At 65.2% G+C, this 16,088-nt stretch overlaps 2 protein-coding genes across 2 annotated transcripts; one reads left to right on the top strand and one right to left on the bottom strand.

Annotated features, from left to right (window-relative positions):
* The first annotated feature begins 61 nt into the window (after nt 1-61).
* Nucleotides 62-3,216, top strand: TMEM54 (transmembrane protein 54). Its single transcript, XM_075048716.1, has 6 exons — nt 62-657; nt 1,256-1,449; nt 1,834-1,893; nt 1,994-2,182; nt 2,270-2,404; nt 2,560-3,216. The coding sequence occupies exons 1-6, from the start codon at nt 645-647 to the stop codon at nt 2,650-2,652; spliced, it is 684 nt and encodes a 227-aa protein (XP_074904817.1). The 5' UTR covers nt 62-644; the 3' UTR covers nt 2,653-3,216.
* A 257-nt stretch (nt 3,217-3,473) lies between these two features.
* Nucleotides 3,474-5,020, bottom strand: HPCA (hippocalcin). Its single transcript, XM_075048714.1, has 3 exons — nt 4,643-5,020; nt 3,852-3,957; nt 3,474-3,571 (listed from the first exon to the last, which is right to left on the bottom strand). The coding sequence occupies exons 1-3, from the start codon at nt 5,018-5,020 to the stop codon at nt 3,474-3,476; spliced, it is 582 nt and encodes a 193-aa protein (XP_074904815.1).
* Between the last annotated feature and the right edge of the window lie 11,068 nt (nt 5,021-16,088).

Genomic DNA, 16,088 nt, shown 5'->3' with positions numbered 1-16,088 from the left:
CCTTCTGAGAAATCGGCACCAGCCCTGACCCCTCTGCTTTTCCTTCTCTCTGCAGGTCGATCCCCATTACCCGACGGTGCTCGTCTCTGCCCTGTGGTCTGGCAGCATCCCACCCCGGAGGGCTGCTCCTTCCCAGACCCCCGCGGCCGCGGACCTGCCTGGCTGGATCCCAACCTGCCACCATCGCTTTAGAGTGGAGCGACCCGCGCGCGTCAGGGAGGCGGAGATGGCGGGGACGGATGGGGAAGAAGATGAGGCGGCGTAGCGTGGCGTATCGGCATGGCGTGGTGTATCGGCACGGTGTGGTGTATCGGCGTGGCGTGGCACAGCGTGCCACGGCATGGCCCCTGGTTTGGCAGCAAGGGGAGCGCAGGGGTGGGGACAGGGCTGTGCTTCCCCTTGGTGGAGGCAGGCGAAGGTGGAGTTATCCCTTTGTTCGTCCTGGAGAGCTGGTCAGACAGGAATTGGAGGAGCAGTGGGGTGCAGCAGGCAAGCGGCTCCGGTGGCCTGGTCCCGGTCCTGGTCCCGGTCGTGCCCACTCATGTGGGGACCCTGATGGATCCAGCTGCCAACCTTGGGGCTGAGGGCAGGGCTGGGCCGGGGGCATCGAGGGGATCTGATGGTCTAATCCTGGCCCGGTGAAGATGTGTCAAGAGGGTGAGTCTGGGTCCGGCACGGTGATTGTGATGGGAGGGTGCCGCAGCCCTGCCTGCGGCTCCAGCGCTGCCCTCCTGCAGGGGAAACTGAGGCAGGGAGGGAGGGGAGCCGAGGGGCTCAGACGGGGTCGAGGACAGGGTGACGACGAGTGTGCAAGGACAGCGGCCCCGCAGTGGGTCCCGACGGGGGAACAGCCCTGCCGCCGTCAGTCCTCAAAGCGCCGGGTGCCGAGAGCCAGCGCTGGAGCTGTCGTTTTGGGCAGCTCCTCTCCCGGGAGCTTCTTCATTCCTGTGGGGAGCCCCAGCCCTTCCCAGCCCCGTCAAGAACTCCTGTCCTTATGGCTGCTGGTCCCCACACCACCGTCCCAGTCTCAGGAGAGCCGGTCGGAGCGGTGGTTTGCATACCGGGGCTGCCAGCGGCTGCGACCACATCACCTCCTGCCTTGTCCGCCCAGCAGCGTGGGGCTCGTCCTCTGGGGCTGTCCCCAAATGTCCCCACCTGTGCTGAACACGGTGCAAGACCAGGAGGGACGGCTCGGTGCCGGCCACCCCACAGCGCGCAGCCTCCTCGCCCAGCCCTCCTCTCCCCTCTGTCTCAGGCCACCTCGATCCCGGCAGCCACCAAAGGGTCCTCATGAAAACGGGCCTCATCCTCCTCATCATCGGGCACCTCAACTTCATCACCGGCGCCCTCGTCCACGGCACCGTCCTCCGCTTCGTGGTCAACCCCCGGGACGCCATCTCCCTGCAGTACGCCGTCGCCAACGCCGCCTCCGTCATCTCCGCGCTGCTGGTACCGTGGGGTGCAGGGGGGGGACACCGGTGGGTGTGGGGGGGGCATCTGGGGTGGATGCGGGGTGGGCAGGAGGTGGGATGCGGGAGGGGGTGGGATGGATGTGGTGTGGATGCGGAGCGGGCAGGAGGTGGGATGCAGGATGGACGCTGCTCTGTCTTCTCTTCCCTGCTCTAAATAAGCCTTTCCAGCACAAAACCAGGGGGATCAAATGCACAGGGACTTCTTACTTGGGTGGAGGCTGGGGAAGACGAAGCAGTGCCCACCGCGATGCTGAATTATTCGGATGAGCTTTCAGGAGCAATGTCAACAGGGAAAGGGGACCAACGTCCCCGGAGCACGGTGGGCGCCGTGCATCGCTGACCCCCCCACGCTTCCTCGCAGACCATCTCCTGCGGAATAGCTGCCCTCGTGCTGTCCCGCTGCCTCGCCCCCGCCACCCTCGTAAGCACCCGTAGCCCCTCGCCCAGCACCCAGCAGGATGCAGCCATCCCCTGGAGTGTGCACAGGCTGACCGCGCTGTCTTTTCTCTCCCCTCCTGCAGAAATGGGCGGTTTTTGCCCTGAGTGCCAGCAGCAGCCTGGGCTGCCTGTCCTGCCTGCTGGGGCTGGCCGTCTCCATCGGGCTGACGCTGGGCAGCCAGGGCCGGGCATTGCTGGCCCCCTGCACCGTCGCCGACGTCGCCCTCGCCCCGGTCTCACGCCAATGCCCCTTCGATCCCACCCGCGTCTACGTGAGTCCCCAGTGGGTTGTGGGCTGTGGATGCCTGCAGAGGGGATGGGGAGGATGCGTGGGGACCTGACGCCTCGTGCCCCCGCAGAGCTCCACGCTGTCCCTCTGGGCTATCTCCCTCCTGCTCGACTTGATGGAGATCATCTTTGGCATCCGCTGCCTCCTGCTCACCCTCAACCTCCTTCGCCTCGGCCGCTGCTGCGGCAGGGCGCACCGGAGAAAGGTGACGCCTGGTCCCGGGGCTCGGCACTGACCCGTTCCCGTGCAGGACTGGGACGGACCCGTCTGGGCTTGGGGACTCTGGGACCAGGGTAGGACTTGCTGACCCAAAGCTCTCGGCCCCCCAGTCCTGCTCTCAGCAGTCTCTCTGGCTTGCAGGTCTCCTTGCGGGCAGATCCTGCGGAGAACCCCGACCCCGGGCAGTGCGTGGGCTTGCTGAGGTTGGACAGCGTGGAAACTGCCCGGCTCTGAGCAGGGCCCAAGGGCTGATGCCGTGGATGTGCCCGGGCCAGCCCTGCCCCATCCCAGCACCCGCACAGCCCCACATTGGGATCTGGCTGCTCCCCAGCCCGGCTATGGGGCAGACGCGTCCCCTGGACACCACAAGCCAAGACACGTGAGCCCATCCCCATGGCCTCAGGTCGCCTGGGGCTGCAGCGAGGAAGGCGACTGGGCTGGATCCGGACCCTGCGGGGAGGAACTTTCCCCTCGGCGTCGATGACCCCTTTCCCACCACTGACTGCACTGACACAAACTTTATTCTGCAGGTATTAAAAGACCAGAACCGCATCCCCCTCCCCACGGCCCCCACCCGTGCGCCGGCCGTGGGGCTGTGGGGAAGGGGCCGGCCTGGCCCCCACGGCCCGTGGCAGTGTGTGCATGCGTGGGGGGTGCTGGGGGGTCCCCGAGCCACTGGGTCTTTGTCCCCCGGGCCATATCCCCGCACCTGCTGGAGATGCAGCGGTGGCTTCACCACCAGCCTTTCCCACCGGGCTGGGTTGTCCCCCTGCTCTGAGCCCCCGGTGCTGGGGGGGGACCGTCCTCGCTCGGGGCAGACCCTACCTCCATCCTTCCCTGAGTCGAGCCAGTGCAGGACCCCCCCCCCCAGTGATGGAGACCGTCCCCCCCGCCTCAGCCAGGCTCCAGCTCTCTCCCCACGAGGGGCCGTGGGGACACGGGCGCTGGGGACCGCGGGGGCCGGGCAGGGGATAGAGGCAGTGACCAGCTGCAGGGTGAAGGGGTGACGTGGGGCCGTGGGGACTGGAGGGGGGGGATGTGGGGGTCCGTGGGGCTCAGAGCTGCGCGGCGCCGCTGGGGTCACACTGCAGCAGGCGCACGATGGACGGGTCGCTCTTGGCACCTTTGATGAACTCCTCCAGCGAGAGCTTGCCTGCGGGAGGGGGACACGGCTCAGCCCGGCGGCCACCACCCCATCCCGGGTGCACACGCAGGACCGGAGACCTCCCGGCACCCACCCGCTCGGGATGAACACCCTTGGGGTCCGCTCCATGGGTTTTGGGAGCACGCCGAGCCCCTCCGGCTGCCGGGGCTCCCCCCGGCCATCCCGGCGGACATGAGCCATTTAATCAGCGTGCGTGCGGCTCCTTCTAAGACCCCTGGATTTAGCCATGAGACCTTTCCCTTAATCCCTTCCATCTCCTCTCATTTACCATCGTTATTAGTATCCATCTGTCGGAAGATTTTTTCCGTTCTTTTCTCTGGAGTCGATTCATCTTCAGGCATGTTCATCACAGAGGAAACCATTTTGTAGATGGCCTGGGAGAGGGAGACGGGGGTGAGGGTGGGTGTAAGGTGGGTGCCTGCCGTCACCCACCCGAGACGGGGGACAGAGCTTTGGGCTTCGCTGCCCTGAGAATGGGGCTGGCTTTTAACACCCTCCCCGTGCGATCAGGCTATGGGGACCTTTAGCTCCCAGCACAGCCAGGGTGGGTGCAAGCAGCAGCCCCAAGGAAACATTCCGGCTGCAGGAGGCAGATGGGAACTGCTCCTGCAGGGACGAGATGCCCATCGAGATGCCACCGCAACGGTCTCACGAGTCACCTTCCGATGCCGAATCTACTGGGCTGGGGTTTGGGCGAGGAGAGCATCTCCTGTCAGTCTGCCGACCACGCATCCATCTGCCCCGGGGTGCTCGGGGATGGCTGCGTGCACTGTGAGTGGGGCCAGTGGGAAAAGCCCCGGGAGGGGGTGACGAAGGGATGTCCCCAGGAGAGGCAAGGACCAGGGGATGCCCCAGGGTAGACTGATCCCCGCAGCCGCAGAGCTCAGCGGGCAGCTCTCTGCAGACAGCAACAGGCACTGTCAAGCCCTGTACCGGGGGTAAACGTAGGGTGCACGTCCCCAACCCGTCCACATTCTGGGGGGAGATGGCCACCATCACGCCCGGGTGACAGGCAGGACCACACACTGGGAGCCACGGCGGGGCGAGGGAACCCGGTACCTGCACAATTTCCAGCATCTCCTCCCGACTGATGTAGCCGTTGCCATCCAAGTCGTACATGCTGAAGGCCCACATGAGCTTCTGCTCCAGCTTCCCGCGGGAGGTGACGCTCAGGGCGATGATGAACTCTCGGAAGTCGATGGTGCCGTCGCCGTTGGTGTCGAAGGTGCGGAAGACGTGCTCGGCGAACTTGGAGGCATCACCGTAGGGGAAGAAGTTGGCGTAGATCTTCTTGAACTCCTCCACGTTGAGGATGCCCGAGGGACAGTCCTTCAGGAAACCCTTGTACCAGCCCTGCAGCTCCAGGTCGGAGAACTCGGTGTTTTCCCGCAGGTCTTGGAGCATCTCAGGGCGCAGTTTGCTGTTCTGCTTCCCCATGCCGCTGGGACGTGCTGGCCGTCCCCCAGGGGATGAGCGCTGCAGGGGGGCAGACGGCTGGCCTGGCTCGGGGAGGGGGGGTCCGTCTGTGTTACAGGAGGGGAGAGGGACAGGGCAGCGCTCCCTGGCAGCCCCCGGACACCCGGGTGGACGCCGACACGGCCCCCTCCATCCCCGCTGTCTTCTCTGAGCCGTCGGGACCAGCCCCGGGGACCACCCAGCACCAGGCAGCGCCAGCCCCCTTGCGTTTGCGTAATAAGCCCTTATAGCTCATTTGCATAATATATAGGCGATATCTAGCTGGCGTCAGGAGGGCAGAGCAGCCTGGAAGAGGAGAAGGGGCTGGATTCGGCCCCCGCAACATGCTGGCTGGGGGTCTGGGTCCAGCCCAGCTTTGGGGCTGGCCGGATCTGGGTCAGCTCCCTTGGAGGGAGGGTTATTTTCGGCTCCTCCGCTGCTTCCGTTAATATTTGATGTTCTGGCTGGTACTGGAGCACTGGGGAGCGCTGGGGGCCACAGGTCTCGGCTCGGAGCCCCCTCCTTGCTTCAGGGTGCCCACGCCTCTGGGAGACCCAGGGCATCCCGCTGGGGTCACCCCAACAAACACAGAGGGGCCGGGAGGAGGTCGGGGTGGGTGCCCAGCATCTGGCCTCCCACCCCAGGTCCCCAAACTGGGGGGTCTGGGGGGACCTTGACCCACTGCCCCCACCCCAGGCTGCCTCATGGGCTCTGTGTGAGGAGAGGATGGACTCGAGGGGGGCTTCATGGGTGCATGGGGGGCTTCAGCGGCTGGAGCACCCGCTGTCTTACCCAAAGTAGGGAGGGGGCCCAGCACCCCCCAAACCCCCTATACCTTGAGGTCGCAGGACAAACAGGACTCCCCAAGAGGAGCAGCCCGGTAGAGCTGGACCCCCCAGTCAAGGGGGGCTGGGACCCCCCAATATCTCTCCATCACCCCCCCCCCCCCCGCCTCCATCCCCGATCTGGCAGCCCAGGGGAGGACCTACATGCCCCCCCCGACTCATGTGTCCCCAGCTGGGACCCCCCCAGGGCTGGCACGACCCCCAGCCCCACTGCCTGGGGGGGGCTGTGCCCCCTCCCCACTATCCGGGGCAGCTCCCGCTGCTGGGAGGGAAGCCCACGGGGCGGGGGTGGGGGGGCTCAGCACCCCGAGAAGAGTTTGCAAGGATCCCCCCAAAGCGGGCACCTCCAGAAGGGTGGTTGGGCACCCCCAGGGGAGATGCTCCTGGGGGGGGGTACAGGGGATTCCCCCCAAACCTGGCACCCCCAGAGAAAGGGGGTTTGCTGGAGACACACCCCAAGCAAAAATCTCCCCGGGGGGGTTGGTTTCCCAATCCTCCCCCCCAGCAAGATATAGTGGGGCAGAAGGGGGGGGCAAAAAGACACCCCCGGCAAGACACGGTGGGGTGTGGGGGGGGGAAACCTCTGCAGCCGCCGGCAGGGAGGGACGTGTGCCCTGGTATCCTCGGTTACCCAGTGCCTCCCAGTGTGCCCCCCCCCCCCCCCCCAGGTCCTCCCATCCCCGTCGCCTCGTACCTGCCCGGGGACCAGCCGCCGCCGCCGCTGTGCAGCCAACGCAGCCCGGGAGCGGCCGCCGGTAGTGCCCGCCGCAGCGGAGGGCTGCGGGGGGGGGGCACCGGCACCGGGGGGGGGGGGGCATCGGTAAGTGGGAGCACTGGCAGCAGCCCCCACCGGGATCTCCCACTCGCCACGGGGCTCCACGCACGCTCACCCACCCCCCCGCCTCGGGGTGCAGCCCCCCGGTCCCCCCCACAGCCGGGGGCTGGGGTGGGGGGGGAGACCACTATTGTACTGGCAAGGGTTGGGGCAGGTCTGGGAGCACTGGGGGGTTTTGGGGGCACTGGGAGCACTGGGAGGTTTTGGGGGCACTGGGGGCACTGGGGGGGGTGGGGGCACTGGGAGGTTTTGGGGCACTGGGAGGTTTGGGGACACTGGGAGGTTTGGGGACACTGGGAGCACTGGGAGGTTTTGGGGGCACTGGGGGCACTGGGGGGGGTTGGGGCACTGGGAGGTTTTGGGGACACTGGGAGCACTGGGAAGTTTTGGGGCACTGGGAGGTTTGGGGACACTGGGAGCACTGGGAGGTTTTGGGGCACTGGGGGCACTGGGAGGTTTGGGGGCACTGAGAGGTTTTGGGGCACTGGGAGGTTTTGGGGCACTGGGAGCACTGCAGGTTTTGGGGCACTGGAAGCACTGGGAGGTTTTGGGGCACTGGAAGGTTTTGGAGCACTGGGGGCATTGAGAGGTTTTGGGGCATTGGAAGCACTGAGAGGTTTTGGGGCACTGGGAGGTTTTGGGGCACTGGGAGCTCTGGGAGGTTTTGGGGCACTAGGAGGTTTTGGGGCACTGGGAGCACTGAGAGGTTTTGGGACACTGGGGAGTTTTGGGGCACTGGAAGCACTGGGAGGTTTTGGAGCAGTGGGGGCACTGGGAGGTTATGGGGGCACTGAGAGGTTTTGGGGCACTGGGAAGTTTTGGGGCACTGGGAGGTTTTGCAGCAGTGGGGGCACTGGGAGGTTATGGGGGCACTGGGAGGTGTGGGGGCACTGAGAGGTTTTGGGGCACTGGGAGCTCTGGGAGGTTTTGGGGCACTGGGAGGTTTTGGAGCACTGGGAGGTTTTGCAGCAGTGGGGACACTGGGAGGTTTGGGGGCACTGGGAGCACTGGGAGGTTTTGGGGCACTGGGAATTTTTGGGGCACTGAGGACACTGGGAGATTTTGGGGCACTGGAAGCACTGGGAGCATGCCAGCATTGCTGCATTGGCACACCAGACATAGGAGCCGGGGTCCCGAGCCGCCTGCAGACCCAGGCAGACGCCCCGCGCTGCGACGTGTCCCCTGGTCGTGTCTTCAAGTACTCTGCTAAAAATGTCACTTGTCCCTTCCGTAGGGTGCCATCCTGCCCCAGGCTGCTGGGAGGGTGGGTGGGATGGCGAAGCACAAGGGTGTGTAAACACACATCCCCCCCCTCCCTGTGCATGCACCAAACTGGGGACCAGTCTCTCCACCCCATTTGCCACCCCACGGGCACCCCCAGCTCCCGGGCACAGGCTTAGCCATCACCTTCCCGCTGGCCCAAAGAAGGTGCCAAGCCAGGTGTTTTGGGGCTAGAAGGGGACATTTTGGGTTTGAGTGTCCCCAGCATGCAGCCGGGGGCCGATGCAGTGTAGCATCACAGCACCCTCGGTCGTTCCAGGGGCTGGAGCAAAGCAGCTTTCAGTAGCTGCTCCGAGCACCGGCAAAAGGCTCCAGCAGAGACAGATGCTCGCTATAAGGAGGTGCTTTTCCCGGCAGGTTTTCCTGTGTTCCTGCACCAGCTCCATCCATTTGCAAAGCCCGGGATTGTTCAGCAATACCATGGGGAGCAGATGGCAGGGGCAGATGGGAGGAAGAGGCATGCACTCTCCAAATTACACAAATAAACATGCATAAAGTGATTAAACCCACAGCCCTATCCCTGGTCTGGGGGGAACAGGGAAGGGGCCGGGGTGGCTGCTGCGGAACAGGGAGCTGGGGGGAAGGAGAGACCCAGGCTGGGGCTAATTCACCCCAAAATCTGCTGGGCACTGAGATCAGCGAGGCTGAGGGGCTGCAGGGACCCATCGAGGGAGACCTGGCACCTCCAGGCCTAAAACACCAACCTGAAGCGGGGCAAGAGACGGGGACCAGCCCTGATAAAGCGGCCAAAATCCACAGGCGTGTTTTGAAACACCGATGGGCAGCGCTTGCCTGAACTGCTGCTGGGCCGGCGAGAAGACCCAGCCCAGACAGCGGTGCTGGCCCGTGAGGACCTGCAGGAACAAGCAGTTATTAATAATAAAGGCAATATTGGTCTCATTGTGGGTTTTTTTCCCCTTTTTTAATAGCCTCGTGATGGTACCATGTCCCTGCCTGTTGCTGGAGGACTCTGGAGGACCAGAGACCAGCACAAGATCCTTCCTGCCCTTCACCTGCACCTTTCGGCGCTGAGCCATCTCCTCGGTGCTGCCGTCTCCCCATCAATTCCTTCTCACCCTCCACGTTGCAGCAGCCGTGTCCGCACCCCAGCCCTGCCGAGGGGCTGGTGGCTCCGTGGGGCCGGGAGCCCTCCGTGGGATCCGGGCAAGGATCCCACGCAGAACCGGCATTGATCCCGAGGGGTGTTTTGGGAATGGGATTGGGCTGGAAACAAGGGAACTGGTGACGAGAGCTGCTGTGGTGGTGTCTCCCCCCCCATCCCATGTAAGAAAGATGTTTGGAGAGCTGTATGGGATGGGGGTTGGAACTGGGGCCTCGGCGTGAGCAGAAAGGCAAGGAAAAAGGAGAGATTTGTGCCCTTGGGGCTGAAGGTATCGCGGGGGGCCTGAGCCAGGCACCCTCTGCGCTGGGTGATGCCCCCACATGCCGCAGTGCTGAGGCTGGGGGGGGGGAAAGTCGGGCCCTCAAGGTGGGGGGTGCCATTTCCCCTCCGATAATCTTCATATCTATTTTAATCCCCCTCCGCATGAGTGACAGAGGGCACAACTGACGCAGGCTGATTTGAAAGCATCCCATTTCTGACTCAAACCCGGCCCTAAACCCACCTAATCCCCCGCGCTGGAATGGATTGCAGGAGGGAGAGAGAGGATAATACGGGGCGCGGGGGGCACAGCAGGGCCACACTCTGCCATCAAACACCAAGTGATTTACAGGGTCCCTGGGCTTGGGGGCAAACGACCCCCCAGCCCACCCCCTCGGGGTCCCCCACCCTCCACCCCAAAGCCTTGTGTTTTGTCAGCTCACGGCCCCCTCCATCACCCCTTGCTCTTTGCAGCGGCACCGGCCACACCGGCTCCACGCTCCCACCCACTGATTTGGGGGAAATCAGCCACATCATGGGGAACAGGACCATGTCTTGGGGGTGCCGGGCCCCAAGAACAGCCAGGGCAGGGAGCGGGGCTGGCTCGGGGCTGGCTTCCACTGGCCTCAGCCTTGTGGCCGAGCGGAGCCCGCAGCAGAGATGCTGCCAGGAGGATGCTGAAATGGCCGCGGGTGCCGCTGCGATGCCTTCCCCACCGCCGGTGAGGAGAGATGTGGGGTGTTGGCGATGCCCTCGCTGGGAGATTCCCCTTCCTCTTCCACCTCCTTCTTCTTCTTCTCCTTCTTCTCCTTCTCCTCCTCCTCCTCGCAGGGATTTCTGTGGGAATTTCCTGCGTTGTCATAGCAGCCGTGAAACTCCTGCCCCCCCCCCCGCCTCTGGCTTCGCTGCAGCAGGGCAGAGTGGGATGGGGTTGCAGGGGAGACCCCCACCCACCCCCGGGGTGGGGGACATCACTGTCCCAGCACAGGGGTGCACAGCTCTGCACACGCACACGTGCACGCAGGGCAGCGTGTGTTGGTGTCAGCTTTGTCGTTGCCCCGGCTGCCATCCCCAAAGCCAACCGGGACTCGATGGTGCCCAGGGCTCGGCACGCCACGGTGGCACACTCAGGGGTTTTGGTGATTTGGGCTCCAGCATCGCCCTCCCTTCAGCCTCACTGGTCTCATGTGCCCACGGGAGCATCCTTATGTGCACCCACGCAGCTGGGGGGGGCACAGGAGGAGCCCAGGCATGGCCAGGGCGGTTGTGGGTGCCCTGGGACCGTGCCCTAAGGAAGGTTAGTGCAGACAAACAGGCACCATCCCTGCTGGGGTACTGGGACGAGCTGGGAGGGCAGAGGGCAAAGCAAGAGGGGCTCAGCCCCCGGCTGCACCAACAAACCCAAGCAGGGTCTCCCCAATACCCTGCAGACCCCTCCGCACGGGCCCACACCGACCCCAGGGCTCGTCCCCATCCCCACGGCACGCACAGCCCCATGGAGGACGCGGTGAAGGTAAGCGGAGCTGCGGTGGGGGCGCGGGGCAGGGGCTGCAGGACTAGCTGGGGATTAAAAGCAAATGCCCAGATAATAAGGATCTTTGGTAAAAAGCCCATTTGTATAATTTAAATCTCTAATAGGCTTCCTGGAATACAAAACCCTTTGTGATGCCCGATCTCATCTGGATCAGGAGCCGCTCGCTCGCTAAATCTTGACTGAGCACCGCGGGGCCGCAGGGCCGTTTCATAACGGAGTGGCTCCATCCCGCGTCCCCACGTCCCCGCGATGCCCACGCTGCCGCCCCGAAGCACGTACAGCTCGCCTTGCCCAGACAGCCAAGGTCGGGGCTCCTGGGGACACGTAGCCCGGTCCCCGTGGGGCACACGCGTGTTGGCACCTGGACACGTGCGGTCAGCAGCGCCGTGACACGGAGCTGGGATGTGTTTTGGGGCAGTTTGGGCACAAGCGGGTCCCCAGCTCTATAAATAGCCACGGGGGGGGGGCTGAAAAAGAGTTGAGGGGAGGAAGGCGCGCTGTGGGCATCTTGGTGCCCAATTTTCTGCGCCACCTTCCCTGGCAAGAAGTACAAAACCCCGAGGGACTTCCCCGCTATGGAGGCAGTTTGTCACCGTGTCCGGAGGGTCTCCACGAGCCGTGGTGGGGACAGCCCACGGCTGGGCTCTGCCCCAGCTCGTCCTGGGTTTGGGGGCTGCTGGATGTGCCCAGGGCTGGCTGGGGGTTGGGGGGGGGGGGGCTGCAGCTCATCCCGGCTGTGTCCCACCATGGTCCTCAAGGGATGCGGAGGTGACACCACCATCCCAGGGAGGTCACCTCCTCGTTGAGGTGGGCATGGGGGGGGGTCATCTGGCACTGGGGCCAGGGGGAGGGTGCCCAGAGGGGTCCGGACCCAGCCTTGCCCCTTGTCAACCCCGGGCCGGAGGGGTTAAACGCCACTGTCACCAGTGCCACCAGTGCCATCGCCACCCGCGAGTCCCGGGCTCCCTCTCGTGGCATCTCCCCCGTTTCGTGGGGTGACCGAGGAGCCACGGGGACCCGGGGGGGGTTTGGGGGGGGCAGCAACAACCAGGACAGCGGGTCCGGGAGGGGGCTGGCTGGGGGGCACCCAGCCGGGGGGGGGACCCCGAGCTGGGGGGGGGGGCATCCCCGCAGGGCCCCCAGCCCCTTGCGGCAGGATCCCGCGGGACGCGTCTGGGCGTGGGGTCGGGGTGTGTGTGGGGGGGGTCCCCTCGCAGGGGGGCACGGAGGGATGGGGATGGGGGGGGGTCCCGGTTGCGGCCCCCCCGGTCTGCCGCGGGGTGTCGGCAGGTGGCAGCAGCGGCCTTCGGCAGCGCCGGTCTGCGGGAGGCCCCCGGGGGGACTGGCACCCTGCACCCCGACAGCACCCCGACGGCACCCACTGCACCCCCTGCACCCCCTGCACCCTGCCAGCCTGGCACCCTGCACCCCGACAGCACCCACTGCACCCCACGGCACCCTGCCAGCCTGGCACCCTGCACCCCGACAGCACCCCAACGGCACCCACTGCACCCCCTGCACCCTCCCAGCCTGATGCCCAGCACCCCCTGCACCCCAACACCACTCCCTGCACCCCGCAGCACCCTGCCAGCCTGGTACCCAGCACCCCCTGCACTCAGATACCACCCACTGCACCCCACAGCATCCTGCCAGCCTGGCACCCTGCACCACGACAGCACCCCGACAGCACCCACTGCACCCCCTGCACCCTGCCAGCCTGGCATCCAGCACCCCAACACCAGCCACTGCACCCCACGACACCCTGCCAGCCTGGCACCCAGCACCCCAACACCAGCCACTGCACCCCACGACACCCTGCCAGCCTGGCACCCAGCACACCCTGCAACCCGCAGCACCCTGGGGACCTGGCACCCTGCACCCCAACAGCACCCCGCACCCCAACAGCACCTCAACAGCACCCACTGCACCCTGCGGCACCCTGGGGGACTGGGACCTTGTACCCCAACACCACCCCCTGCACCCCATGGCACTCTGCCAGCCTGGCACCCCAACACCACCCACTGCACCCCGCAGCACTCCCTGCACCCTGCCTGCCTGGCACCCAGCACCCCAACACCACCCACTGCACCCCACGGCACCCTGCCAGCCTGGCACCCAGCACCCCCTGCAACCTGCAGCACCCTGGGGACCTGGCACCCTGCACCCCGACAGCACCCTGACAGCACCCCCTGCACCCCGCAGCACCCTGCCAGCGTGGCACCCAGCACCCCCTGCACCCCGACACCACCCACTGCACCCTGCAGCACCCATCTCTGCCCAGCACTGCACCCTGGCACCCCCCCTGCAGCCCCCCACACCCAGCTCCCCATGCAGCACCCTGTGTAGCTCTCCCCCAGCCCTCCCTGCAGCCCTGTTCCCTTTCGTGCGTGATCCCTGCAGCGTCCCCTCCGACACGCAGAGTCACGCCAGAGCACAGAGTCCCCCCCCCACACCCAGCATCCCCCCGTGGGTATCCGCAGCCAGGCAGGAGCTCCTGGGGGCCGGGGGGGGGGGGCAGAGACCCCCAGAGTGGTTCCCAATGAGTGGCCATGCAGGGTTGAACTCTGCGATGGGGTGCAGGGCACCTTCACCTCAAGGGCTTGGGGTGCCACAGGGAGAGGTGCAGGTGATGGTTGGGGGTGACCAAGCTGCTCTTGGGGCACGACCGTGGCTCTGGGGGCCAGGGTCTCCTGGGGAGCAGCAGCACAGGGTCCCCTGGATCTGCCAACATCGTTCTGTCCCATCGTCATCCCCTGGGGACTCCAGGGCTGGGACAGTCCCTCTTGGGGGACACCCAGAGCATCTCCGCACACCGCATCCATTTCCCTCATGGGCTGCAAGGGAGGCAGCCCGGGCCAAAAAGGGCCCCCGGCAATGGTCCTACCCCACAGCGCTGATTTAGGGACAGTTTTCCTTGTCATGGGGACGTGGTGTCAATGCTCGGCTCCTGCCAGAGCCCGACCCAGCATAGTTAAGGTGAGGTGGGACAGGACAGGGACTGGGTGCGAGGAGGGGGATGGCTGGCGGCGTCCCAGGTGTCCGTCTGGTGATGCGAGAGGGAAGAGGAACGACTGGCGAAGTCTAAGTGCGTAATTAGAGCTGTGACTTAATTGGCACACGTGGGACACGCGATGGGCGTTGCGTGACTTGAATGGTGATGTGCTGGCACGGGCTGGGGAGGTGGAGGAGGGTCTGCACCGCACAGGGATGCAATGGGAGCCCGGGGGGGACCGGGAAGGGGGGCCAGGACACCTCAAAACCCCTTGCCCGGTGGTGAGAAAGTAGAGGGGACAGAGAAAGGACAAGCACAGCACGGGCCACCCTGTGCACCCCAGGGGCAGCTGGGACTGAGCCCCCCGGAGGGGACTTCAGTGTGGTGGTGATGTCCCAGGGAACCTGCTGAGGATGGCAGACGTCACAGGGCTGGAAAAGAGCAAATGTTACCCCTTTATTTGGAAAGGGGGATAGGAAAAACCAGGGAATTATGGTGTTAAGAGTGTTCAGCCTCTGGAAAAATACCAGAACACATCAAAAACCCTCTTGTGGGAGCCTGGGAGGTAGCGGGGTGACAGGGAGCAGTCCTCTTGCATCTGCCAGGAGCAACCAAGGGCAAGACATCAGTCTTCCCACGTTCCGGGGCCCAACCTCGGCTCACTGTCGGCCCAGGACGGGATCCAGCCCAGGCAGCACCTTCCTGGGGCCAGCCGAGCAGCCCGGCTGCAGGGAGTAACTGGTTTTGTGTGACAATCCCTCCATCTCGTGGCTGCCGGGAGATTTGGGGCTCCCTGTATGGAGGCGAGGAAACGCCGCTGCCGGCAGCGTGGAGTCACATCCTGCTGCGATCTCAGCTTTGTGTTTCTGCCGGCAGCTGGAGCCGGTTTGGCTGCATCTGCCTCGGAGTTGGGGGCTCCTGATCCTGCTCTGGGTGCGCAGCCCACGGAGGAAGAACCGGCAGGAGCCCAGAGCTTGGCAGGCTCTCCTGCCCAGCCTCGTGCTCCAGCGAGGGAAAGCCCAGGGGAAGCAGGAACCCGGCCCGCAGCCACCCCTGCATGGCTGTGCCCAAATTCCAGCTCCATCAGCTGAGCTCACCCAGCCCAGCCACGTGCAGCTGGATTTGGAGTGGGCACCGAGCTCAGCGCAGGCTGCTCTGGCGAGGGGCTGAGCCCCCCCCCCTCCGCCAGCCCGGGGCTCCCGCTCCTCCCCTGCACCTTCTCCACCACTGAAGTGATGAAATTTTAATCTGCTTCCAGGCAGGAGATGAAAGAGAGGCACCACAGGCGCTTCCCCGGGAAGCAGTCGACTGCAGCCGAGCGCCCCGGCACTGCGATGGAGCGCAGCGCGGGCACAGCCCCGGCACCACGACACAGAGACGGCACTGGGAATTATCATCATCTCGGGCTGAGGAAAGAGAGTGGTGGAATGGCACAGGGCTAGGATTTGGCAGGAGAGAGCAGTCTCCCGGCTCTGGTGGAGGTTTTTTGGGTCTCTCTTGGGCGATGGGTGCCTATCGCTTCTCCAGGAAGGAGCTTCGGTTCATCGGGAGATGCTGGGAGCTCTGCAGGATCTCCCGTACATGAGGAGACCCCTCAGCTGGGGCATCTCTCACCGTGATCCACAAGCACGACTGCGGTCTGTGCACGGTCGGAGGGTCCCCAGCACCGCTGTGGGCGGACGGGAAGGGGAAGGTGGCGGAGGCTGACCAGGCCAAGCCCCTCATGCCCGATTCACTCCCCACTTCATCCAGCGTGGCTCTATTGACACCACTGGTGCAAAGCGGAGAGAAAGCGCCAGTCCATAAACCAAACCATAAGGACCGGGCTTGGCGTAAGCGAGAAGACTCCATTGATGCTCCCGGCAGCCCGCAGGCCACGCCAAACTCCCTCTAGGCAAATAAATACCCAGGCCAGACAGACAGACAGCGAGCGAGCGATGCTGCCCAGACACACGGCCCAGACCCCACTGGCTCCCACCCGCAGCGTGGCCGGGTGCTCCCAGACCTGTCCGTACATACTGGGACCTGTAAGTCCCTGCTTGCTGGCACCCTGCGGCCACCGCAGCGTGGCCCGGGCCATCGCAGCCGGACCCTCGCAGGGGCAGGACACCTCATGGCTGGTGGGGTGCAGCGGAGGGGTCGGCAGAGGTTGCTGTGGCCGGAGCTGCGTCCCCCCCATCCA

The sequence above is a fragment of the Buteo buteo genome, chromosome 16, assembly GCF_964188355.1.
Source record: "Buteo buteo chromosome 16, bButBut1.hap1.1, whole genome shotgun sequence".
Classification (NCBI taxonomy): Eukaryota; Metazoa; Chordata; class Aves; order Accipitriformes; family Accipitridae; genus Buteo; species Buteo buteo.
This window is presented reverse-complemented; position numbering and strand designations above follow the sequence as displayed.